General features: G+C 33.1%; 1 protein-coding gene across 2 annotated transcripts in view; it reads right to left on the bottom strand.

Annotated features, from left to right (window-relative positions):
• UHRF1BP1L (UHRF1 binding protein 1-like) overlaps nucleotides 1–27,951 on the bottom strand; it is a 55,475-nt gene that overhangs the window by 6,392 nt on the left and 21,132 nt on the right. Inside the window, exons 2-17 of one of the 2 annotated variants that reach the window (XM_004675769.2) lie at nucleotides 26,882–27,044; nucleotides 25,413–25,451; nucleotides 24,282–24,373; nucleotides 20,707–20,896; nucleotides 20,063–20,203; nucleotides 18,997–19,167; nucleotides 18,200–18,380; nucleotides 15,765–15,848; nucleotides 13,592–13,774; nucleotides 12,730–12,848; nucleotides 10,601–10,742; nucleotides 8,617–8,810; nucleotides 5,798–7,278; nucleotides 5,023–5,198; nucleotides 2,766–2,908; nucleotides 1,869–2,019 (exon numbers count right to left, since the gene is read on the bottom strand). In XM_004675769.2, the coding sequence (XP_004675826.1) occupies nucleotides 1,869–2,019; nucleotides 2,766–2,908; nucleotides 5,023–5,198; nucleotides 5,798–7,278; nucleotides 8,617–8,810; nucleotides 10,601–10,742; nucleotides 12,730–12,848; nucleotides 13,592–13,774; nucleotides 15,765–15,848; nucleotides 18,200–18,380; nucleotides 18,997–19,167; nucleotides 20,063–20,203; nucleotides 20,707–20,896; nucleotides 24,282–24,373; nucleotides 25,413–25,451; nucleotides 26,882–27,044 (3,650 nt within the window). Of the gene's footprint in view, nucleotides 1–1,868; nucleotides 2,020–2,765; nucleotides 2,909–5,022; nucleotides 5,199–5,797; nucleotides 7,279–8,616; nucleotides 8,811–10,600; nucleotides 10,743–12,729; nucleotides 12,849–13,591; nucleotides 13,775–15,764; nucleotides 15,849–18,199; nucleotides 18,381–18,996; nucleotides 19,168–20,062; nucleotides 20,204–20,706; nucleotides 20,897–24,281; nucleotides 24,374–25,412; nucleotides 25,452–26,881; nucleotides 27,045–27,951 lie in introns of those variants that run through there. The other variant, XM_012720479.1, reaches the window with a different exon arrangement.

Genomic DNA, 27,951 nt, shown 5'->3' with positions numbered 1-27,951 from the left:
TCTCTCTCTCTCTCTCTCTCTCTCTCTCTAGCTGACTGCCAGAAAATTTTAAGCAAAAAGTCTTTATTTTGGAACAGAGATGAAACAAAATAAAAATCATCTTTAAAGTCCACAATTAAAGAAAAAGTCAAAAGGAAAACAACTTTACAATTTTTACTGTTTATGTCAAAGGTGTGACAGTACACATATAAAGTACATGTTAAATACAGTGATAGTTGGTATGACTTATTAATGTTTGAAATGTCCAGCTATGCTTTCTTTTTATTCTCTTTCCCTTTCTTCCTTCCTCTTCGTTTCCTTCAAGTTTTCATTTATCTCAAACAACCAACTTATTAGCATTGAGAAAAAATAAGGTATTATAATAGCAATAATCAGCCTCCCTGGTGGCACAAGGGGTTAAGTCTCAACACTACGAGGCTACCAGAAGTCACTGCAGCATGAATTAAACCCCAGTCAGGGAGTGACCCACGTGACACAGCAGACCTCTTCTGTCTTATCTGCTGCTTCCCTCAGCAGTGTGCTTCAGTAGATCCACCTGTTCTGTGCCCCACTGTGTCTCTGGTGAATCCTTTCACTATACCCCATAACTTCTGGCCTACAACCCAGCTCATGTATGCATAAATAAATTTTAAAAATCTTTAAATACACTAACTATATAACTCATACATAAAAAGTGTTCTAAAAACTATTTCTTCATTTTGTAGCAAAATAATAGGTGATAGTATACAAGTGAGTTATTAAAAAAGAAGTCTGAAAAACTGAAAGTATAACTGGAAATAATAATCTAAAGTGAAAATAATTTGAAAAGTGGGTTAGATATGGAATAAGATCTAGCTTTGGGGAAAGAATTAAGCCTAGGTTTTGACATTTTAAGTTCAATCTTTTTTTTCTTTTCCTTTTTTCTTCTGGTTTCTATGAAGCCTTTCCAGCTACAGTCTCAGCAGCCCCCATTTTGCTAATGTAAACTTCTTGGAAACTTCTTAATAGACAGTTGTAAACTGCAAGGCCTGCACAGAGAAAAAAAGCCATGAGCCAAATCTTCTCTGTGATGCTGATTTACAGGTAAATGGCACATTCCCCAGCAACTCACAGGATGTGAGATGATAGCATATTATCAGATATCATACAAGACTACATATATTTCAACATGTTTTGTATCAGATATGCATTCTACGTGCATAACAAAGAAAAATAGCATTGTTCAGTAACTTTCATAAAGATTAAAAAAACTGAACATTGTCATTTTAAGTTATTAATATAACTATTCTAATAAGTTCACTTCTTTACAGAATATAATCCATGATGGTAACTTCATATGAGCTTTGACAAAAGTATGGTTTGAGATGGTTTCCTCTTCATACACGCATGTTTTGCTGTTTATATCTCTGTGTCTAAGAAAATGTGTTGATCTTAAAGTAGAAGATCATAAGAATAAGATCCATGATTTTTCCAAATACTAAATATCATGCCAGACTCAGGAAATGTTTGATTTTAAGCAAGATAATAGAATACAGAAATTAACATTTATCATAGTATTGAACTAAGTCTGACCTCCTTGGAATAAGCTATCACATTTTTCATAAACAAAAGAGCTCAGTTTCCTCAGATCCATAAAAGAATGGGAAGACTAAAAAGGTAAAAGGTTGACTTTATGAGCAGCATAAACAGAAAGCAATTCGAGAACATATCTTCAACAGATTTTATCTTAGTCAAAATACTTTATGAAAATAAGGTAATCTTAAAGAACAAATCTCTCCATATTATAAATGAAGGCATTTTTCCTTGAATTCAATTATATCAAATATAGAACTACTGATGAGTCATATGCACAGAAAACAAAATAAGCTTAAATCATATTATAAACTTACCTACTGGACGATTACCAAGATAATGCCGAAGACTGATATTGCCTAACTGATCTGGTATCACTTGGTCCACCTGAAGACAGATTTCAGTATCTTCCCCCCGGACATCAATTTCCGCATTAATACCAGTAATTTTAAACACCACAACTGACATCTAATAATGATTGCATACAGAATATTAGTATAGCAAATAACAGAAAACAACATATAAGAAAAAAACACAAGAAACTACTATTATCTTTAAAAATACAAATGTGACAAACAGAATGTTACATTACAGTGACAAACTTTAGCTTCCATAATTATTCAGTCAAAAGAATATGCTTATACAAAAATTACTTTCACTGAATACAGAACCTATTTTTCTAAGCCTGGATCAGTGAGACTTACAATAAGCCAGTAACATTTTTCTTTTGTGAACTGACTCCACAATTAGCACCAAACTTTTACAAAGTGTTAAATGACCAAAATAAGTCAAAAAATAAAAGACAGCAAAAACAATCTCTCTTCCTTAATACAAATAAAACAAATTTAGGAAAGTAAATTTCAAACAAAAATAGTTGAGTAAGAGGGAAGAATTTTTTTTTTTACAAAGTTTATTTTTACATCATTTTGCACATTTTTTTTTTCCATCTCGATTGTAATCCCCGCGGGTTTACCATCACCAAATCACCCATGTGCCACCACCATAGTCCCGTGCATTTCCCTCCCTTCCTCCCTCCACCCCCCGTTTTTGATCCCATTCCCCACTCCGCCAGAGGGAAGAATTTTTAAGAGTAGAAAGAGCAAACTGTATCTAAGTCAATCAATTTAGACATAAATGACTTTAGAAGTGTATATATTGAATATGAAATAAAGCTGATGGCATATCCCTTCTGAGAACCTTATTAAAATGTTTACCAAGTCATCCTGATTTTCTTGAGCGCCCTCTGAATTTGTGCTGATGGCATCTGGAGAGGTCTCACCGTAATTCTGTACATTTGCACTGGCATTTGCAGTCTCTGCTGGGCTCTGGTAAATTGTAGCCAAGTTCTTTTTAATACCTAAAATAATACAAAAGTAAACTGATACAGACTATCACTTCAACTCTTTCTCTTGATCAAAAGGTAAAAAGCAAAGAAAAATTAAATTATAGTTAGTAAGCAAAATAGGAAATAAATCCCCATAATAAAATGTGAGCGATACTGAAGCCCTACACTAAACACAATATGAAAAGAAATCTGTTGCTGGGGATCCACTCATCTCCAGCAGCTGCAGTGCCGGCACCACATCCGGTCAGCAGCTTCGCCCCTTCTCATCCCACACATCTAGTCCAGCCTGACCTCTTTGCTCAGCGTCGTACAGCCCTAACTCCAAATTATCTTCCATCCTTATCTGCATCTCTTACTGAAAAAAGGGAGTATTACTGCATATATCTTATACCTTCATGACATCCTCTTTTCTTGATTTTTTTCACAGTTTTGGGCTGCTAGACTCATCTACAAGTTTTCTTAAATTTTCACAACTCTCCAAAAAATTCTAATTTACTTACTTAAAAAAATATGCTTGTTATAAGTTGATCAATGCAGTTCAAACCTGTATTTTTCAAAGGCCATTTGTATTTTTTGAAGCACCACAAAAATGAAGTACTAGGAAAATTACATTAGAGAAATTAAAGACATACAAAGCACAGCCTCAACTTTTAAAAACTGCACTTACTACTACATAATCAGCTTTTAACCAGTGTCTGGCAACACAGCAGGTACTCATTATGTATTGAATGAATAAGTACTTTTTCGGGCCAGGTAAGGTGCATATTAGTACAATTGTAGTATTAGGAGCTAATAAAATCCCATTTCATAGGGAGTTCCTAATAGAGCTAGAACACTTGACTGACAAAATAATATTTAAACCAAAGCATAAAGAAACAACATTCTAGGAACTAGGACAAAGACACCAAGGTGGAAAAACATTTATCACAGTAAAGAAACCAAGTAGCTGATACACTATAGTATGTTCAATATGCCACAGTAAATATAGTATAGTAAGCACATGAGAAAAGAAAAGAAAAGGTAAACCAAGGCCACATCACACAAAGTACTGTCAGAAATGTTAAAATTTTGAAAACTTATATCTTACAGCAAAGGGAGGTTACTAGGGTTAACATGAACAAAATGTCATTTATAGGGTATTCTGCTTATGGAATGAAGTAGAAGATAAGAATATCTGTGAGGCAACTAGGTAGGAGCCAGTGGTCAGTAGTAGGCCAGATATAGGTTTGTTTCTCTGTTCATAAAAATGTACATATCACTAAAAAAAAAAAAAAAAAAAAAAACACAAGTGCTGGAGTGGGTGGAGGAAAATGAACCCTACTACACTGTTGGTGAGAACACAGACAAATAAGTATGGAGATTCTTCAAAAGATTACAAATGGATTTACCATATGGCCCAGAAATTGCACTCCTTGGTATCTATCTGAAGAACACAAACACACCAATTTAAAGGAAACCTGTACTCCTATGTTTACAACAGCATAATTTACAATAGCCAAAGATATGGAAACACCTTCCATGCCCCCAAGCAGATGAATGGACCAAGAAGTGTCTTACATATATACAATGGAACGCTACTCAGTGATCAAAAAAGATAAACTCATTCCGTATGGGGCAAAGGGGCTAGAACTTGACGGGTAAGTACAAATGCAGGAAAAAAATTATGAATAATAATATGACTAACAGCATTTGTATAATCATGATAAAATAATCTAAGTACCCAATATCAAGAAAATGCTTAAAAAGTCGTGCTATAATCTTATGACAGTATAAAAATATTTTCAAAGAAATTTAAGAAAATGCTTACAACTGGTAAAAATGCTAAAAATATACATGTGTGTATATGTACAGTGTGACACAAAATGCACACATATATAAACATATATATCTACATCTACATAGATGTAACTTCATAGGGCAAGTAGTTGGTATCCTCCAATGTGAGACTTTTGGGTTATTTTATTTTCCATTAGAAAGTTACTCACTGTATCATGTGTGAATAAATAAGTCTTTGGGGGGCTATAATTAACTGTTGAATTAATTACACTGAACAACTGAAAGTACTTAAGTATCACTTCTAAGATCTGTATACAAAAAATACGAATTCTTAAAATGTCCTGTTTTACCTTTTTCCAAAACTATATGGCTATCACTTCCATCACTTTCTAACAACTGTTCTTCCAATATCATGCTGTCAAGTGAAACAGTATCCAATGAGATTTGTGAGGCGCTTCTTTTCATGTTCTTATACGAAACAGAGAGAGGAGCCAGGTTGGGTGAGCAACGTTCCTTAGGTTTGCCACTGTTAAAAATATTAGAAAATCATCATACATAAGGAAAAAAAACTGAAACAAACAAACAAAATACTCCAATGAGCCCTCCCTGGTGGTGCAATGGGTTAAGGTGCAGCACTGCAAGCTAGTGCAGCCACTTCAGTACAAGTTTGATCCCCAACCTGGGAGCTGACCCACACAGCGCAGCAGGCTTTTCTGACCTACCCATTGCTCCCCTCAGCAGTGTACTTCATCAATCTACCTGGTCTGCTCTCCATCTGTCTCTGGTGAATCCTCTCACCATTCCTGCACCTCTAGCCTGTACCCTAGTTCTGTATGCACAAATAAATAAAATAAATAAAAATAAATAAATACTCCAATGAAATAAAAACATCTGTATACCATCCAATTATAAAATAGTAAGTTCAAGATATTTTCATATTTTGAAGAAACTACTCCTCCATGTGCTAGCTCTAACAAAGTCATATTGTGTCATGAGGTTTTCTGTTCAAAGCCAAAATATGCGTGGAATTTGCACTCACATATGTGCGCAAACATGTAAGCATACCAACACACATACATGCTTATACACAGCAAAACAAAAGCCCCCAAATTTCCACAGTTTTACCTTAAAGATGTCTGTGATTTAAGGGTCCTGACTATGGGTACAAGTTCTTCTTTACTGATTTCCAGGTTCTCAGAAAGTGAAGTTGTTTCTGGAAGCAAATCTTCAGTCTTTAAGATGGACTCTATGGCTTCATTTTCTTTACTAGTTAAACTATTTGAAAATATATTTTGATTACCATCATTATCAAATGACAGCTTACTTGAGTCTTTTCTGTGATTTAAGACACTGTTTGAATTTGTATAAGATGAATCCTTTTTGTCATTTGTTTCTGATCCAATTTCTCCTGAGCCACTTTTATAAATAATTCCACTACTCTCATCTTCACTTATTTTTCCTAAATTTTTATCTGATAAATAATCCAAAGAAATCCCTTTTCGCAGGTTTGTATCACTAGCTGATTTAAAAAGCAAAGGTTCCTTCACAGGGACATGGCTAAGGTCAACACTCATAGATCTGCTGTCTGACATATGATTAAGTTGACTTATACCACCAGGTTGTTTTCTTTTTGAAGACAAAACCTCTCCATTTTCTGTAGGCAAACAATCAGAAACCACTGGGCTCGTATTTTCAGAAACACGAGCCTTGGGTGTATTTGCTTGATCCACTGGATGTAACAAAAGAGCCACATCTGCACTCTTAAGTAAAATTCCAATGCAAATAGATGTCTCACTAGCAGGACTGCCAGTCACGGCATCTACATCTTTCCTTAAGTTCTCTGAAAGCAGTATAAGGGACTCATGCAGGAAAAGCAGGAGGAGATACTGGTAGTGATTGATCTGCAAACTGACATGTTTATGAACATGAACCAAGACATGAATATCTGCATCTGACGATGTGGCAAATTTTAGAAATGTATCTGAAGCTGGTTTCTGACTACCATCAGTCAAGGGCTCAGAATCTGTACTATAATACTCCTTCAAGAGCCTTTTCCTCTTCAGCCGGCCAGTCAAATCACTGGATTCACTTTGTGAAGTATTTAAAGACACTGGACTATAAGTCTGCAGCTCTTTCTGTGACGCTGCATACCTTGCTGGTTGACAAATCCAGATGGAAAGTGGGAAAGATTCCACAAAACTTACTGGTCGTCCCTTTCCACTTTTCATCCCTTCATAATCTATCCAAAATTGAGAAAAGTGCACAGCCCAGACATCTGTGGCAGCAGAAGTTTTAAGTGTGTTTTTATTCAACTTGGGAGTAATATTTCCTTTATAAACTTCATGCATTTTGGTGTCTTGCTCATGAGCATGTCTCTGGAAAATTGGATGTAGAAGATTAAAATTGTCACAAGACTTGGGGAAGCTGGTGTATGTTTTACTGAAAAAGTCACAATCTTTAAAGTCTTGAAACAAAGCTTCTAGATCAGAATGACGACAGTTTGGGCAATGTCTTGTATTTGTGGCAATCATTTCAGAACTCTGAACAGAAATTGCACGTGGCTGATCTTTATGAGATTCAGATTTCATTTCAGAGGGAATAACAAACTAGAAGAGAAAAAAAAATAAATTTAACTTACAAATTCACAGATCTTAAGGACAAAATAATCAAGAACATGACTTAGGCTCAGAAATTCTTTTTGACACTCCCCCTTCCATCAAAAATACTACTCTCCCATCCAAACACGAGATACTGGCTCTCTCCTCCCAAATCTTCTATTCAACCTAGTAAGAGGGGCTTAAATAATTAACCACTAAGAAAAGAAAAATCTTCAAAAAAATAAATAAACAATGAAGTATAGTTAATAATGAAAAATGTATTTATGCATATATACATAATTATATATATTTGCTTATAATATCACAAATAAACAGAAAAAATTTGAATTAAGTAGCAATTACTAAATGCCTCTTTCGACCCAAGTACATATAAGTACCAAGTTTAGGAAAGGAAACTTCTTTTAGAATATTTGAAATCCAAATGATTAGAAGAGTAAATGGAATGATTAGACAGGTATCATTAGAGTCACTTTTCAGAAAATAAACTTGGGATTATAGGTTAAACTAGTTAGAAAAATAATTTTGCAGAGATAATCCACCTCTGTCCTCAAAATATTGACATCAAAAAATTCAAAATAATTGATTTGAAAAGTCCATATTCAGAAAATAAAAAGATCATTATTAAATAAATGTATCTTAAATATATTCGAAAATGCTATGAAATGTATTCCTCAATGTAGAAAGATTTAAAAATCTTAGATAATAACTTTATAATATTTTTGCAAGGCAGCTTGATGAATATTAATAGCCTCATTTTACAAAGAAGAAATAAAAGGTATATAAATTTAAAAGTAGATCTAAAAACTGAAACTGCCTTAGTAGATTATTTTATTTACTAGACTAGCTGGTTTTATTTTTAAATTTCTTTCCTTTAAAATTTAAATATCATGAAATGTAGATTACTAATTACTTGGTTAAAAAATAAAAGAAGCAACTTCTTATAATCTTGGGATATCAATAACAAAATAAACGTGAGAAAATACAACAAAGAAAACTGAAAAGGGTTACTGTATGACTGATTCTTCTTTAAAAAAATTTATCAGCTCTGGTAAGAAGCAGGAAAAAAAAATGACTGACTTAATCTTTACTTCTAATGCTGACTTCCAAATGAATGGACAGTAAAGAAAATAAAAATAAGACAATAAAAAGGGGGAAAGCCATTCTTTTAAAATTTCTATAATTGAAAATTGAAATGTCAAAATAAAAATTAATATTGCAATCACATTGTACATACTTAAGTACCCATCTTAATTCCTAGACCAAAATGTTGCTAACTTTTCTTCAATAAAAATGGTTTTTGTTTTCAGTCACTTGTTTATATGGTACCTTTAACATTAAGCCATCAACTCGAATATCAACATGTTCATCAGATTTTGAATTGTCATTCAACTTGTACACAGCCATAAATTGATTAAGACTCTGTTTTAAATCCAACAGAAACTGATTTAACCAAAGAATACTTCTTTCATCCACAGTAAACTGTAGTGCATTCAGCTGGCTATAAAGGTTGGGAGATGGAACTGTGGAGAAAAAAATTTTAAAAACAATTTTAATGAACAGTTTTAAATCTTCCCTAAGAACAGAAAAGACATTTTTAACAAGGTTTATGCTTTCTTAAGATAAAGTTTTGAGATGTTCTCCACAAAAGAGATATGCATGAATGGTAGTTAACACATTTAGGTAGACAAAAAAAATTTATATCTCACTAACTGAAAAAATATTTTAATCTAAGGCTGACTCTAAAATTAGGAAGTACTACTTAGATTCTCCTACTAATTACCAAGAGTCAGACTTCAAAATAACCTTATCTTCTCGAAGTAAAAATTGTAGTTCTTAAACATTACTCTTAAAGGAAAAGTTCACTTTACTTTACACATGTTTGAAATTTTTCCCTAATAAAAAGTTGATTTTAAAATAGTATATTTAAGTAGGTCTCTGGCGAGCTAGGGCTTGAATTGCTAGAAAAACAATTTTATATTTTTGTCAGGAAAAATGTATATATTAAATTTGGGGATTATAATTCTTTTGGCACAGTAATAAAACTGGTAGAAATAAACCTTGATCAGAAATTAGTCATAAAGAAAGTCTTTACTCTAAAGAAAAACTACTAGTTCAAGGATGTGTTATTTAAGAGAAAACATGGGGGTGACAGACTGGCAACAACAGTATTATGCAAGAGCAGACAAAGGGCTTGTGAGAACCCTTAGGAGACACTGTCATACACAGAGAAAATAGATGCTTAGATGTTGAAGAAACACAGACCTGAATTTCAGTTTTGTTATTTTACTGAACAAATGTGTGAACTTAGCTTTCTCATCTTTTTAAGTCAGGAAGATAAAGACAGAAACAAATGAGAAATAAGTAAAGACTACTGAAATACACAAAGACGGTGAGAATCAAATACCAAAGGTTTAGCAAATAGAATGATCAAGCAATGAAATAGTTCAATGTTTATTTCTCCAAAGTAATTTCCATGATACCTTCTTTTTATTCAACAACAAAGACATGGGCATCAGAATTCGCTTTAGTCAATACTGAACAAATGGGCAAAGAAGTAGGTCTAAGTATTTTGGGATTCCATTTTTAAAGAGAGGATATTAATGTTTTAACCTAATACCAAAACCTTCAAAATGTTTTTCCTCAACTATGATTTTTAAAATGAAAAAGGTACCACATAAACAAAGGTGAATTTTAGTTTGAAAAAGTCCTAGATTCACTGAAACAATAGCATACAATTTTAGCATCAAAGAACACTAACAGAGCCATTTTAACCTAGGAAGTCAACATCGTATACAAATAAAAATTCATATAGTTCAATGTTTTTAATTAAAGGCAAGTGCCAAAGTTGTCCCCAAAATACATAGGGGCATAAACAAACAGCCACAACAATTTTCTAGTAGTCAAAAGGAAGTCATTATTCACTTTCCAGTGAAAAATCATTTTATATAACTGAAATAAAAATGAGGTTTGACTAAAGGAAAAAACCTAACTTTCCTTTATACTACAACTAACCTAACTCCCACTCTTCTTTTATTTAGCAAACAACTATTCAATACAAAAATGAGTCAAAGCTCAGGAACAAAATGAAACATGACTTCTACATGATTCCTGACTTCAAAGAAGCTATCGCTCAGTGAAAGAAAAGAACATACAGATAAATAATATGTGAAAATGCTAGAGTTAGCATAAACATAATAATAACAAGAATAAAGAACAATGAACTGTTGTTTCTTTTTTCACATTTGTAGAAGTTACCAAGAAAAAAAAACTTCAAAATAATGGACAAAAACACAACAGGAAACTCTCTTACTTGGAAAATCCTTCCCATCTGGATAATAATATTCTGTGAATTCTATGTAGACAGCTGACATTTCTTGTGGTAGATATAAGGATTTTTTATTGCAAGAAATCATACTTTTGGGAGAAGAACGACATTGTTCTGCTGTAGAGACCTTAAGAAAAAAAAATAAGTTAACTGAAGTAATATTAAATAAAAGTCCTTTTCTAAGAACTTATGCAACATGTAAATAACTTAAAACTATTTCTAATAATGTATTCATGGTTAATTTCCCAGTGCAAATTTTATTACATACTTAATTTCACAGTAAATTATTTTTAAATAACAATCAACTATTTATAAAACTACCTCTTTGGAGTCTTTCCAGTTATAAAATCAGCACTGTATAATATTCCTGGCAAATTTACAGTTTTGTGCCTTAAAATAAGACTGTTTCTATAAAATAATACAAATAAGTAAACGGCAGCGTCAATACAGATACAAGTACTTTGAAGACCAGAATGTTTCTACAATATAAAATAATCATAATAATCCTTGACCATACTTTCTTTACTACCATGAGTTTAAACTCAGGGGGGATATTATAGAGATGGGCAGTGGTGATGGTGTCACAACAATGTGAATATACTTATCACCATTGAGCTGTACACTATAAGTGCTTAAAGTGATAAATTTTATGTTGTATGTATTTTAATATAATAAAATCCATTTTAAAATAATAGAAATGCTTTCATCAAATAGTTTGATCACATCAATTATTCTTCCCAAAAGACTACTAATTACAAGGATCTTGTTTGTTCTTTCTCTGTGTTTCTCTGTATAGGATATCATTCTCAACCACTTAGGATTATAGGCAATTCCCCTACCTTCACTTTGATGCTATTTTACTGAAATTTTATCATTAATTCCATTTCAATAAATTTCATTATATACAGAATATAAAGGAAGAAGCAAAAATACAAGAAGAAAATAACTGTTAAATTAGGGTGTTTCTAAATTGGCACTACTGACATTCTTTGTCACGGAGACTGTCCAGTGAACAGTATAATATTTTGCAGCATGACTGGTCTCTACCCACTAGATGACAGTAGCAATTACATCTAGTTCCCACAACTAAAACTGCTGAAAGCCACTAAGTGATAACTTTTCTGAAAAACTAAGTCTCAAAGTCACAGATACACCAAAATAAATCACAGCAACACAAATTATAAAATGTATCAGAAGTCTTTTTTTTAACATATAGATTACATATTTTATTGTGTTAATATAAAGGAATGTTATATTAGATCATATTGTATGGCTATAGTCTGGATAAGTATGGAACAGAGTTCTTAGCCATAAAATATGTCCACAGTATAACCAGTACTTGGTAGCTCAATAAAGTAAAATATAATTTTAGTTTCTTGTAAGACCACTATATAATAAGGAAACTGGGCTCCAAAGAGAAAGCTGGCCTTTGTTCCTGCTCCTGTGGCCAATTCTGCACCCTTGGAATACCCTACATATGGTGGACCCCTGGGGCTATCACCGAGAGCTTATGCTTACAAAATTAATCAGAGTAGCATTAGCAACATGTAATGGTCTTCCTAGCCTTTACAGGTGAAAGCTTTGGAGCTACAGGTTTACCAGTCCACCTACATAAAGACTGTTGAATTAAGTGTGCAAACCATTGTGCCTATTGTTAAATATCCATGCCATAATGGCAGCGTATCCACCTTCGGAACTCTCCCGGAACACCAGTCTACGATTTCTTCCTATGCCTGGTTATCACCTGTATTCTTTTCCTGTGACAAATGTGACTCTGAGAATAACGGATTTTAACAAGTTCTCTGACTTTTTCTAGTGAATTGTCTAATCTGTGGGTAATATTTGGAAACCCCCAAACTTGCCATTGGTATCAGAAGTCCTCTGCAGACTTTGCAGTCTGGAGGATTGAGCCTTTAACCTCCCACTTTGGCTCACTCTGAGTTACCATCTAAAAAAAAAAAATTAATAAGCTAACATTTTCTATAATGTCTAAGTTTGCCATTTCAACATTAGTCAAGGTGTTTTTAAATGATATTTTAAAATGAAAGCTTGTAAGAATTGCTTGCAGGAGACACGAAAGACATTTGTCAGAATTGAAAAAAAAAGAAGCATACCTGGTATATATTGAAATCAGCAAGTCTAACCACAACAGAACTGGACATTAGCTTTGCTTTGGATGGTTGAGATAATACTGAAGCTGTTCTGGATGGCCCTTTCAGAACTAAGTCTTTTTCTGTGGGAAACAAAAACTCCTTTCAACTTAAGGAAAATTATCAGTAACACTTTTATTAAGAGAGTTAAATATAGATAAATGCTAATTTTTAAAATGAGATAGGTGGTATTTTACATATGAATCGGAAAATGTAAATGACTACTAGGATTATTCCCTTTTTTGTGATGATTCTGTTTTAAACTGGAAGCATACTTTCATCATATTTATGATATGCATGAAATAAATTTTAGTTGGACTTCTTGTTAAAAACAGAAGGCTATTAGTCATTTAAGGACTACAATATTGTACTTGCATTTTACTCTGATTGTCATATTAATTAAAATAGTATTTTGGGGTCCTCCCTGGTAGTGCAGTGGATTTGGAGAGCTGCACTGTGTAGCTAAGCCAAGCCATGGCCTCTTCAGTGAAAGTTTGATCCCGCCTGGGAGGTGACCCACATGGCACAGAAGACCTCTCCTGTCTCGATCACTGCTCCCTTCAGCAGTGCACTTTATCATTCTGACTGTTCTGCTCCCCACTGTTTCTTGCTGCCCCTGAGCCTCTGGCCTATACCCCATTTCTGTTTGCATAAATAAATAAAATCTTTTTTTAAAAACAAGTTCTTTGATCCCTAAGCCCATGGTATAAATGAGGTGTATTAACTAAACATACCACTCACAGAAAATAGATTATGATCACATATAGACACAAGAACACCACAATTAATATTAGGGGAAAGTCACAATGTTGTTATAGGTAAATACCTGTTTGTGGGTGCTGGGGTGAGGCATGTGTTGGGGATTTAGGAGGTGAACCTACATTATGATCCTTTATAGCCTGTTTAAGCATTTCAACGTTGCATTCAAATTCATGTAATAACTCATTGGCCCATCCATTTTTTGTTTTAGTTGCATCACTAAAATACATCCAGTGATTACAACTATCTCCTGTAAAATGAATACACAAATATTTCATTCAAAAATGTACAAGTTTTATTTATTCCATTACAGCAGTGCTTCTAATGAGATTTATTCATGCTTTCAAAGGATTGTTTAATCTCAAAATAAGTTTACCCAACCCTCTCAAATAGAGGGGAAGAGAGTTTAAATAACCTGGGGGGTGGTTTCTACCTAGAATCCATTTTACTGAGAAGTAGCTCTGTTGATCAACTTTCATTGAATGCTCAAACACTTAGTAAAACTCCTCTGGCCTGTACCCCAGTTCTTGTATGCATAAATAAATAAATCTTAAAGAAAAAAAAAAAAACTCCATTGGCCAGAACACAAGTAAAAAGACCACAGAACCAATTCTAGACATAAAACATTTATTGCAATGTGACTGACAAAAACTTACCTATAAAAATAAGAATCGGGTTAAAGCCTCATCCTAATCAAGCTACTGCCAGCTACTTGCATGAGTTTACTCCCCAGCCAAGAGGCTAACCCAGATGTTACAGTAGACTTCTCCTGTCTGACCTGCTGTTCTTCTCAGCAATATATTTCTGTAGATCTGCCTATTCTGCTCCACACTCTGTCTTTGGTGAAACTCACCCTCCCAATCCCTACACTTCTGGGTTACACCCCAGTTCTTCAATACATAAGTAAACAAATCTTACAAAAAAAAAATCCTTAAGAAACTTCAAATTTGTCAAGATGGATATCAGTCACAAAAATAGAGGTATATCTATATCTCTATTTTATTTAAGATTTTTTGGAGGGTAAATCAGATTGATTAGTATTACCTATAACAACTAATACATGTAAATCCAAGAAAAATCTACTTATAACTGAAAGTTTTAATTCCCCAAATAGAAATGATTTCCATGGTTAAAAAAATATATTTAACATCTAATAATTTAATGTTTAGATGTTAGTAACTTATAAATCAGGAAGACAGAATGTAAGACAAAGCCTTACAAACAAAAATGAAAACAAATACTGTAATATTTAAATTCTGTCAGGTATATAGAAATGACAAACACTGGGTGATGGAAATTCATGAACAGAAAATTTTTATCACTTTTTTAAAAGTCATTATGGCCATTTGTCTTTGTTTTCTTATGTGAATTAAAAAATTATTGCCACATACTATAAGATGTACATGTAGATATATGGTCAAATCAGCGAATTTGGCCATAAACATACATGCTTTTTGTTTTTATTATTTAAGAGAAAAGAGACTATCAATATTTGATTACTAAAGGGTTTATTAAATGTTACTTATTATTAAATGTTACTTATTAATAAAGATAAAAAGTAATTTTTTTTAAATTTCCTGTATAACTCAGTTAAAATCACTGTTATCCTTTTGTTTTACATTCTTTTATAATTTTTTAGTAGGTAAATATATCATTTAAAATGTTAAAAATAGGCCCTCCCTGGTGGCGCAGCGGGTTAAAGCACTGCACTGAGAAGCTTAAGCCACTTCCGCCTGAGTTCCATTCCCGCCTGCCCCGGAGGTGACCACATGGCGCGGCAGACCTCTCCTGGCCAGCCCACTGCTCCCCTCAGCAGTGTACTTAGTCGATTTGCCTGTTCTGCTCCCCGCTCTGTCTCTGGTGAATCCTCCCACCCTCCGCATCTCTGGCCTGTACCCCAGTTCTATATGAATAAATAAATCTTTAAAGAAAAAAAGTTAAAAATAATTTGGTTTCTCACAATTAACAAAGTCACATAATATATATCCTCTGCATTCTGATACTTTAAATTCTTAAGTCAGTTATATACAATAGTGCCAATTTCTTACAATTATACATTCTAGTAATCTACATCAATATAAAATGTGTATTTCCTTGGCAATTACATTTTCTGCCAACTGGAAAGCAAATGTGGCAATCTGTAAAAAATTAACACACACACAAACTAACACAAAATGAAATAAATGGGCTATATAATTTTAGAGCAAGAGTTGCATCCTTTAAATAACCATCACATTTACCTGCTTTGTGATAAGGATAATAATCTATAGTTAGTTGAGTAAAAGATAGTTGCATAGCCCCTCCAGTAATACGTCTGTTTGATTCTAGAAAAAGAGAAAAAGAGGGAAATGAGAGAGAGCTATTAAGCAATATAAGGAACAGTCGACTTAACCTACTTGATGTCCACACAGTGATAACTCACTCCTCTCTCTGTTACCATAACTCTCATTAAAGACTTACGAAATTCAGTTCAGTTTATTGAGTCCCAGTCATCTGCATGGCCCTAGGCTAAAAGGTAAGGATACATCAATAGCACAACTTTTATATTTACAGCCCTACCACACACGTGAAACATTGTTCTAAATAGTTAGGTAATCTGCACACTGCTTTTCATAACAACCCTATGTGATAGAAAAGGAAATTGAAACCCAAAGAGGGTAAATAAATAGACCAAGGTCATATATCCAATGAGCATACTGAAAGGCAGAAATCTTAAAACATTATACTGTATCATCTAGTCTCTTATTGAAGAGGAAACTGAGTCTTCTAGATTAGGTAGGTTGTCCAAGAACACACAACTATATTAAGATCAAAAGTAAATCATAAGTCAGAGTTACTTCAACATAAAAATCAAATTTTAAAGCAGCATGAACAAATCAACAAAAAGGAAAATGTTTGATACAACTATGCACCCATTCTATATTAAGTTATTAACTTCAATTTATTAAACATTTCAGATCTTTCTCGCTTTTAGAATAGACTGATTATTGATCTTTTCCATGAAGATGGTATTTTGATGATGGGGTTTCCCCTTTAAGTAGCATCATTCAGCTTATTCTCTGAGGAAATAGAGCCAGGAATGTACAAGAGTTAAAAAACACTTTATCTGTTCTTTTGTTTGCTCTTTAAACTTGATCTTTCATTTTATTATTTTGCTTTGCTTTAATTTCTTTGGGCTTTGTTTTCGAAACACTACAGCTGAAGTTCCTAACTGTAAGCTAAATAACACAAAAGCGGGCAAAAGCAAAGATAACAAACCCCTCTCCACTCTCTAAATCTTCACCTTTTGGGTTCCATCCTACTATCTAGTAGTATTTGGCTGCCTTGTCTGATGAAGGCAGGGTAACTACTACTCCCAACACTGGCTTTGGTATTTAAAATCCTGAATAATTTTTATAGACACAGATTATCTATAAACAGCTCCAGCTATTTGTTTTTAAAAGATCCTCAGTTTGGGCCCTCCCTGGTGGCGCAGCGGGTTAAAGCACAGCACTGAGAATCTAAAGCCGCTTCTGCATGAGTTCGATTCCCGCCTGTCCCCGGAGGTGACAACATGGCGTGGCAGACCTCTCCTGACCCACCCGCTACTCCCCTCAGCAGTGTACTTCATTGATCTGCCTGTTCTGCTCCCCACTCTGTCTATGGTGAAGCCTCACATTGCACCTGAGCCTCTGGCCTATACCCCAGTTCTGTATGCACAAATAAATAAATTTTTTAAAAAAATCTCTTAGAAAAAAAATCCTCAGTTTGATTCTTATATTAAATAAATAAATTTAAAAAAAAGGAATCTCTTCTCTTATATAAAAAAAAAAAAGATCCTCAGTTTGATTCTTATATTCACCAGAGTCTGAGAACCACATTTTTGTGCCTAGGCCTAACTGAGCGCCCCTAACACTTATGGACAAGGACACTCTACGAGAAACAAATATTCCCAGCACCTACATAAGGAACCAGAGACTTTCAAAGTGATCAAGAGCACATTCCTGCTTCCACCAGTTATCTATGTCTACTGAATAAATGAAAGAAGAGAAACAAAGATTGAGAGAAAAGAAAAAGCTTCCTAACTAGAATTTTGCTTCTAGGAAGACTAGGACTTATAGAAGGGACAAAAATGTCAAGCAGTCACACGGCTGTGCTTACATGTACCTGGGTAAATAAACAACCATGCTAAAATCACTAGAGTATGGAGCAAGACTTATGGACTATTTTAAAATTATGAAAATTCATTTCATAGGCAGTAAATCCAAGATTTAATCATCCTCTAAAGATGTCATCTATCCAGACTTTAATTATTTTAAATCTAAATTTACTAATGCAAAGATTCCTAATAATTAATTGTGGTTAAATGCTACTAAAGCAAAGATAATTTTTTTTAACTAATTTTTACATTGTCCTTCATTTTGTGCATTTTTTCATCTCAGTTGTAATTCCCATGGACTTCCCACCACCAGTTCACCCCTGTGCCACCACCATAGTCCCGTGCACTCTTTCCACCCGAGTTCTGATCCCACTCTTTTCACAGCAAAGATTAAGCCTATAGTTACATCTTTCATCTATATTTCTCATATAAAAGATAAATTATGACCAGCCATCTTACAGTACACCCTATATATTACACATATTAAAGTCTATAGCATTTAAGAAAACCCAAACATGAAATACATAGCTTCATTACCTTTTTCTTTAGCATGAATATCATCACATATGTGTAGATCTAAATGAGAAATCACTAGATGATGAGAGGTTTCTTTAACATCAAAGTCATTGAACAGCTTCACAATTGCATCATTTAGGTCAGGAGCATTTGAAGACTGTGGTGTCTTTACTTGCTGGGTAGATTGGGCTACTGTAGAGTTCTAAAGGATTCAAAAGTGTGTTATCACTGTAAGTTAATATGTAAAAGTACACACACAACAAATATAAGTATTTTTAGTAATAAACCCATGAAAAGTAAGCTAGCACATTTTGTTTCTTGTATTGATAGCTCAGATGTATCCTAAAATACTTTTTGTATTACACAGGAATGTAACTAAAATCTAAAAAAAAAATTACATAAATAATTACAATTTGATTATGAACCCAAAATGTTTTAGCAAATATTTGAATAGTTATATTTATATTTAAAGATGTTCCTGTTTATAAAATATATGTATTAACTATTTAAAGGCAATTTATTTTAATGTTACTTGTTTTATATATTAAAATTATTAAAGTGGGCCTCCCAGAGGAGGAGCAGAGTTAGGTCTCATGCATTTAAATGTTTTCATATGTTTCTTTCTATATAATATCCAATTGGAGCTCCATGTGTGTATGTGTCTCATGCATACAAAACTGCATAGTAAGCTATCTAGATAAAAAACATGCTTAGATTCCAGGTCTTAGAATCTATTTCACATAAAGATAACTAACCATTGCCCTGATTTTTAAAATTTTAAAATTTGTGCAGGCTCTTCCCCATTAATTCATAGATACCTGTGATGGTTCAGGAGCCAGACTCTTCCTTTGTTCAGTGGATTTTTCTATAGCTTCGCTAAGCGACTTTGCATATTGGACCATAGCCTTCAACTGGGAATCCGTTAAAACCCATAATAAGTCATCCAACACTAGAACTAACTTTGTTGCTATGACATTGCAATCCTTTAACTGCAGGGGAAAAAAGATTTATAAAATTAAACCAAGAAATAAACCTTGAAATACACTTGTATTAAAGACAAGTTTAAATTTTTGAGAGGAATTAACTAAGGATGCTTCTTTTACTCACAAAATATTTACTGCATTCTTATAGTGTAGAATGAGTATCTCCTAGTGCTAGAAATGCAACAAGAAAAAAAGACTAAAAAATTCCTATGCCTTAACAAGTACAAATTATACAGCTACATATATTTAGGTAATTTAATATTTACAGCTAGTAAGCCATAATTAATTCAACTAATGTTAGAGAGTGAGGTACTCAAATTAATCAAAAGGTAATTTTCATTACTTTTTGCATTTCAGAGTATTTGTATTGTTACTCTGAAAAAATGTTTTACAACTTAGTACTGTTAGTTTGGTATAGTGATATAAAAAGGATTGTGAAGACGTTTGTTGAACCATAGCTTCAAAGTCACTGCTCCCTAAGTAAATGTTATCACAACTCATAGGGGAATCTCAACTTCTGACTCCTCAAGCAGTTGTCTTCATATACCATTCACACCTTGATAACCTTCTAAAGCTAGCAGTTTTGGTGGATGAAAATTGGAGGTTTTTCTTTTCAACCACTCCTGAGTAAGATTCAGTAAGAGCAATGAAATTATTAGATACTTTATGTTTAATGAATGTTTGACATCTGAGAAATCTACTCACTTTACCAAAGCTAACAATTATTAAATCTAGAAGACAGAAAAATGTTATTACGATAGATTTCTTCAAATGCAGCCTCAGTATCATATTTCCTTTCATTTTTTATTGTTTACTAAGCCAATATTTCAGCTAAAATTTACTTAGAACTTCTTATCAATTCAAATTGTACCACATAAATGGGTAACCCCATTTGACTTACTCGTCTTTTAAGTGTGACTCTGATTTTTGATTGGTTGGTGATTAGTCGTACGGGAGCACACATAATTTCAAGATGTGAACTTTTGGTAGCATCTGCCTCTATTCGAATCATCTGCCAATTTATTTCTTTAAATGTCAAAACCTAAGGAGAAGACAGAGATTAGCTTTACTTACGCATACAAAACACAATAAGAAAAATGTAGATTTTGGAAAAATTTAAATTAAAATGTACCCTTCACTAATTTTCACCACATTCTAGACATATTCACCATACTTTCATATTCTAAAATTGTACAGCCTCAACAAATTCTCTCATTCACCTTCATAATTCTACATATCATTTGTAAAATTTATATAAATTGAGAATATGAATAACATACCCAAAGGAAATTAAATAGGATTTAAGTTTTATAAATTTAAAATTAAATCCCAATTACAAGAGAATTTAAATATCAACTCTATAAATTGAGAGATTTATTACAATTAAACATTGAAATATATGCACTTCATAATTAAATTAAGAGAAAAGTAAATTTGGAAACAATAAACCTAGTAGTATGTAAATCAAGATATCTGTAAGAAGTAATTACTTTAAACATCCAATTCGTTAGAAATAAAATATTTCTGAAACAAAGAAATTTTTACCTCCCCTCTCTGTGGATCCTGAATTCGAGTAAATCTTAAGTCTCCATGCTCCCACTTTGTATTTACACTATAGATGCGAAGCTGGGAAAGTTCAAAGGATGCATTAAAGGCTTTTGCTCCAATGCGAATCACGATGGAACTCACAGAAACAGTGATTCCCTCAACTACTTTTTCCGCAAAGCCATATTCACTGGAAAAACAAACCAAACCAAAATGTACTGTACTAAGACCCATAAAAATCATTAAAAGAACAACTTACCTGTTAATAACTCACACAAGTATCTAAATTGCCATACTTTTGTTTATTTTGCTTAAAATACCAAATTTTTGTTAAAACAATAATCAGTCTGTTTACATGTAAGTTACAAAAGTCTCTCAAAACAATAAGATATTAAAACTGGAGGTTACTCTCTAAATTAGATTAAAAGCACTATCAAAATCTGCCTATTCTCAAAAAGCATTAATCAGACAATTGGTAGCTATAAAGTAAATAAGAGCTAAACAAATTCATGACACAAAGAACCTATAGAATCCAATTGAAACATCATCTCTTATTTAAGAATAAGGTCAGAAAAAGCTCATTTTTAACTCAAGTCAGCTGTTTACTGAGTAGTTACTATATGAACAAATGTGGGACATAAGCAAAACCAAAATATACTTGTGGCATTATAGGGCTTTCAAGTTACTGAGGAGGAAAAAAACATATACTCTAACAACTATCTAGTTTGTAATTAAATGTTTTAAAATAAAATCAGTAGCAGACTTGGTAAGAAGTTGCTTATAAGTAGGGAGAAATACACCTGGGAAAGACAAGTTTTCCAAAGAAGGAAGGGAAGCTTTAGAATAGGGAAAAGCATAAGCAAAGACACAGAGAAAAATATGTCATATTTCAAGAGAGATGAATATATACTATCAAGATGTTTTGACAGGAGAGGTGGTGAAAGCATGGCCAAGTGAACATTACTGCAAATGTGACAGCTCTTAAACGTATGTCTCTATCCAGATCTCTTGCTGGAAATTCAGACTGTCTACCAGATATCTCCAGTGTCCACTAGTATCTCCACTAGCTGCCACTCACGTATTTGAAACTCAACATGTATAAAAGTTAAATCCTCCATCTTTGTTCACCATGCACATCCTTTACCTATTCCTACTGCTACACTTCTTGATTTACTACATTAGTAATAAGACAATTACTTCAATTTTCTAAGCCTTGGATAACTTACCTTTGAATTCAGTTAATATCTTTGCAGGTTGTATGAGAATTGCATGAAATAATGCATATATATCAAAGAGCTGACCCCCTGACTCATTAACACTTTATAAAATAACCATACTTATAGTCTATAATAGTATATTATTAATATTATTAAATGTCTGAGTCCCAGTTTCATCATGTGTAAAATGAAAATAATACCTGTTTCAAAAGGTTGCAGTGGTCCTTAAGTGAAATGATATATGTATAGTAATTTATATAGTCCTTGGTTTGCCTGCGATAATTTGTTATAAAAGGAGGTGATCATCTACTTTAGGTTTAGAAAACTGAAAACTGAAGAGGAGAATTCATCAGTATCCCATGGAAGCGCTGGTTTACTACTAAGGACAAATATTAGTCACTTACAGACATATGCCTAGAGTTGTCATGAATATTTCTATAATAACTATGTTTAAATAATTTTGAAATATACAACCCCATCTGTTCTAATCTACGCATTTGAAAAAATGTTACAATTGTATTGGAGGTCCTATCACCAGAATGGTGAAATCTGCATCAGAGACTAAAGTCTATATTTTTCTGGTTATGTCATCCATCATAAATGAAAAAGGTGAAAACCCAGTTTATAAATAAATCTGTTATGAGTTTGATTAATCTTGAGATAGATGTTTATCTCCATGTGAAGCAAAAAAATTAATTTTCTAAATTTACAATGTTTACTAAGCCATTAACCTGTACTTACAGGTTCTGCAAAGTAGGAGTTAGCTATTAATTTCTATTTTAATCTCTTACCTAGAAACAAAATCAAGCAGGTCTATGTTTTCCCTATTTTGCATGCCTATAAAAAATTGTTAAACATACCTATTATGATTTTGGTCATTCTAGACCTAATGAATAATGATTCAAAAAGAGCATCAGACATTAGATTTAATAAGAACCCTAAGTGATAGCTATAATGGAGCAACTCTGGAAAAAAAAAGAATAAATTAGCCATACTGCCATCAAGAAGTATGGATTACTAAATTATAATTATAAAGCTTATTGATACTATGATAACATGAATTATCAGCTACACTTAATATACACTGACAAAATAATTCATTTCTGCCTTATCTAATTAAAAAGTCATTAATACCAATTTCTCTACTTTTCCTCTTTCAATAATCTTATAAACAACTCTACTTTTGCTCCAGTGTTTTCTTACTCTACTCAATGTAAAGACAAGTCGCTCCATTCTGGCCTATCAAATCTAAACTTTCAAATACCAAATTGCTGGATGATGCACAAACTATAAAGAAGTTAATACGAAAGCTCCTTCCCCCGTCACTGCCATCTGAGCCAAATATAAACTGATCATAAAATATAGAACAGAATTCCTGCCTTGAGAAAATAATGTACAGCACAAGATCCAAATTTTTAATTTTTTTAAAGACATATCTATTTTTATGCATACAGAACTGGGATACAGGCCAGAGGTGCAGGAGTGGGGGGGTAGCATTGGTGAGAGAATTCACCAGAGACAGAGCGGGGAGCAGAACAGAGACATATACTGCTGAGGGAGCAGCAGGCAGGTGAGAAGTGGTCTGCCATGGTGGGTGGGTCACCTCCCTGGCCAGGGGTCAAAATCTTGTTGCAGTGGCTGTGATAGCGTCACAATGCTGTGCTTTAACTTGCAGCACCACCAGGGAGGACCCACAAGATCCACATTTAATGAATGCAAAGATAGGCAATTTTTTTAAGATCTTTTTTTGCTTACAACTTATTTTTGCAAATATGGCTATAGGTTATTATTTTTTTACAATAACATTGATTTACAATGTTGTTTATGTTTTAGAGGTAAGAACCTTCAGATGTTGCTATTATTATAGCCTTTTAAATAAGTTTTAGGAATTGGTTCCCTGATTTTTATCTATCTACTAAAACCTATCTGTATGAAGAGTGAATGTTTTATATTTAATGAGTTTTAGATTTTTATTTAAAGGTCTTAACATTCTCAAGTATCAACTTAACTCTTAAAAGTCCTAAAAGTTTCTGATGCATAGAATAAATTTTATGCAGAGAAACAACTCAAAGACTAAGAGATTATCAATTTACAAAATACCTCAGCTCATCTGTTTCCATTTTCTGCTACTGCTCTGCCTTTGGTTAATCACTATTATTTAGAAGCAAGGAAAAGATTAATAAAGGATGCTAAAAGTCAATCTGCCATTCCTGAAACATATATACAAAAACTGTAAAATATTTGATGGGAAAGGTCACTGACAAAGAGGCTATAGGGAGTGACGAATTTTGCATAGCAGTGCTAAGTATAGAAAAGTACTTCCTTTGAAAGTCATACAGATTATTGGAAAAGGCTTACCTTTGTCCTGAAGCAGTTGCAATTGGTGATGGGCCATTAGGTGCTCGTGGTTCTTCACATGTACTCATTTCCATTATTACTTTATCCAAGGACTAATAAAGTTAAAATTTAAATAATGGATATTTTCATCATATATTATGAAAATCTTACTTAATATTCTCTAGTTTTTATTTCTATTTCTTTAGTAGCAAAGTAAATAGTATGGAAGCAGAGTTATTTCATGTATCTTCCTAAAGGTCTAAAAAAACAAATTCCAAGAAGGAATAATATGCCTCAGTTTTTATCAATTTACTTATTATATGATGGAAAAGTTGTATGTATTTCAAGAGTACAAGAAAAAAAAAACTATAGAAGTAACCATATATTTCTGTATTGCTGAGATAATCATATTTTACAAAAGTGTAATCTATAATACTAGAAATATTATATTATTAATAATTAGATTATATATTAATGAATAGGATTGAACCATGCCTAAAAGCTCATCCCTGTTTAAGAACTACAATATAAAACACTTAGCTACCAAACACGTGAAACCATAAACACTTCCAAAATGAAAAACTTCTGTCAATTTTTTCTTTTCATACAACTCCAGTGATTTATAGTAATTACTATCTGAAATTGTCTTGTTTTATTTCTTGTCTTGCTCACTGGAGTCTCTTCTATAAAATTTACAAAACACACAGTAGACATTCAAGAAATATTTGTGGAATCAATCAATAAACATGTGATCAATTTTTCTTCAACTTTCCTTAAAAAACAAAGTACATTAGCGAGCATATTACTGAATTTATTATATTAATGAAAGCAGAAACACAAAAGGTCTAGATCAAATATTGTTTAAAAAAAGAATCTCATAATATATCAATAAACAGCTAAATGATACTATAAAATATATCAAATAATAATATTCTTGACCTGAAAAACATTATAAAGATCTTTCCATTTCAAAGTTCAAACTTTGGACTAAATGGATTGAAAAACTAAGCCTCACTAAAATAAAGTGAAAGCTAATTAGTAGTGTTTTCCTATAAACAAAAGATTTTTCTATATAACAAAAGATTAATATTAACAGAGTAGTCAGATCACATGAATATAAAAAGTTTATTTCTGAGGCAACTTAGAACTCACCAAACAGATGGGATGTGTTTTCAGTTTTGTCCATGGAATCTACAACAAAAAATTTTTGTCTTTAACAAGAAATATTTTAAAAAACGCAAAATAGTAATCAACACAGATGCTCTTTTAACATGGTGAGAGACATACCAAATTTAATCAGACACTTTTTTCTTAAATTGCAAAGTAATAAACTGAATATAATTCACTCATACTTTTAAAATCAGATGCAAAGTATCTAACTTAAATAAATACTACTAGTCATATTCTTAGTCATCTTTTTGAATAAAAATTTCAGATATTCTTAAATGCCATTTTTCCCAAACTTTAAAACAAATTTTAATTTTGTAATTTAAAGCAGGACTCCCCAGAAAAGCATAATCAAATTTTATTTAGCAATTTTCTTAATTCTAGAATTTTGACCAATATTTTCATAGATTTTTGAGACAAATATGAAAGTGGGGTCATTAATTAAAAAGTCTACCCAACAGGGGCCCTCCTTAGTGGCACAGCGGTTAAAGCACTGCACTAAGAAGCTTAAACCAATTCTGCATGAGTTCGATCCCCGCCTGCCCCGGAGGTGACCACATGGCGTGGCAGACCTCTCCTGACCCTCCCACTGCTCCCCTCAGCAGTGTACTTTGTCAATCTGCCTGATCTGCTCGCCACTCTGTTCTTGGTGAATCCTCTCACCCTCCGCATCTCTGGCCTGTACCCAAGTTCCGTGTGAATAAAAAAAAAAAAAGTCTACCCAACACTAAAAATATCAAGTGTTTGTAGTACTTTGGATTTATGGATGATAGAACAAAAATGAAAGTAAACATCACAGGATATAGGGAACTTCGAAATTTCTTTCTGTGGAACCCAAATTTCAATTTTAGGAAACAAACTGGCATGTAATAATTGTATGGAGCAGACTCTCAAACTAAGCCAGCTTTTAAGAGCAAGAAGTAATGTAACATAGGTTAGTCAAAGTTAAATAAAAACAGTATGTTTTAATAAGGAGGGATAATAATACAGAGCGAAGTATCAAATTTCAAACTAAGAAAGATACAAACAGAAAAAGGGATAAACTTTCAAATAAAAGTCATAATGTGCAAATAAGAAATAATGTATCAATCTTTAAGTATTCATAAATAAAGTATTCACTCACTACAAATTTAAAGTATCCCATAGGACAACAAAGCTAATGAAAATATATCATTGGCTATGTGCTAAACCTAACCAATTTTCTATTATATCAACAATTATGTTTAAAATGTTAAAATGTAAGCAAAAACTAAAATCTATAAATTAGAATTAAACATTAGTATATGACTTCAACTAAATTCATAAGGCACACTTTTAAATAATCAATTGGACAAAAATATTTTTCTTTTTGTATTATGTTAATAAAAAAGCTTTATAGATCTAAAAACACTATAAGATGGAGCTGAAATTAAAAATGAAAACAGAAATGCCTTGCACAGATAGTAAATTCTCACCCTAATAGATGCTTTATTACAAAAAACTTTGTTGATAGCAAGCCATGTTGGCAAATCCAACATATTCTGGAGCACCTCTTCATCTAACTCCAAATTCTTCAGTTCACCTTCTCCCTTAAGGGTACTTAGATTTATCTTGTCAGGAGATAAATTTTTGGTAAATCTGGAAGAAAGTACACATAAACGCTTATGTTAGTGCCAGTTACTGTACTCCACAGCCATTCCTACAAACACACAGAGCATTACAGATCATTAGATTACAACCAGGAATCATCCCAGGATAAAGTACAGTAGAGTTGGTCTCAGACAACATCATTTAACTCATTTGTTGTAATGTTGACACTGAAAATAATAGCTTTAATCAAGGATCTGATTTCCTTTCATATAGTTTCTGTTAAAGTTAGTTTCCAAGAAGCTATTAAGAACGATGTTAGTGAGGTCTCACTGTGTATATTCCTTGTCCTAAAAGGGCTCTGAGCAGCTGATTTGAGCATTTTTTTAAATGAGACTCTTAAAAATGCCATTATTCACAACTCTGTATTAGTGCATCCATCCTCTCTATAAGAGTTAAGATAACAAGAGTGTTTAATAAAAGTACCAAAGTCATAAAGGAAATTGCACTTTGAATTTCAATTAAAGAATTCAGATTCCTATGACTTAAAAATGAAGATTCTTGGGCCCTCCCTGGTGGCGCAGAAGGTTAAAGCACAGCACTAAGAAGCTAAAGCCACTTCCACATGAGTTCGATCACCGCCTGGCCGGGAGGTGACCCACAGGGCTCCGCAGACCTCTCCTGACCCTCCCTCCGCTCCCCTCAGCAGTGGATTTCAGTAGATCTGCCTGTTCTGCTCCCCACTCTGCCTTCAGTGAATCCTCCTACCGCCCCTGCACTTCTGGCCTGTACCCCAGTTCTGTATAAATAAATCTTTTTTAAAAAAGTGAAGATTCCTGGCCCTCCCTGGTGGCGCAGCGGGTTAAAGCACTGCACTAAGAAGCTTAAACCACTTCCGCATGAGTTCGATCCCCGCCTGCCCCGGAAGATGAAAGTAAAAGTATAAAAGTATTTAAAA

Source organism: Condylura cristata, unplaced genomic scaffold (assembly GCF_000260355.1).
Source record: "Condylura cristata isolate star-nosed mole 26May11 unplaced genomic scaffold, ConCri1.0 scaffold00004, whole genome shotgun sequence".
Taxonomy (NCBI): domain Eukaryota; kingdom Metazoa; phylum Chordata; class Mammalia; order Eulipotyphla; family Talpidae; genus Condylura; species Condylura cristata.
This window is presented reverse-complemented; position numbering and strand designations above follow the sequence as displayed.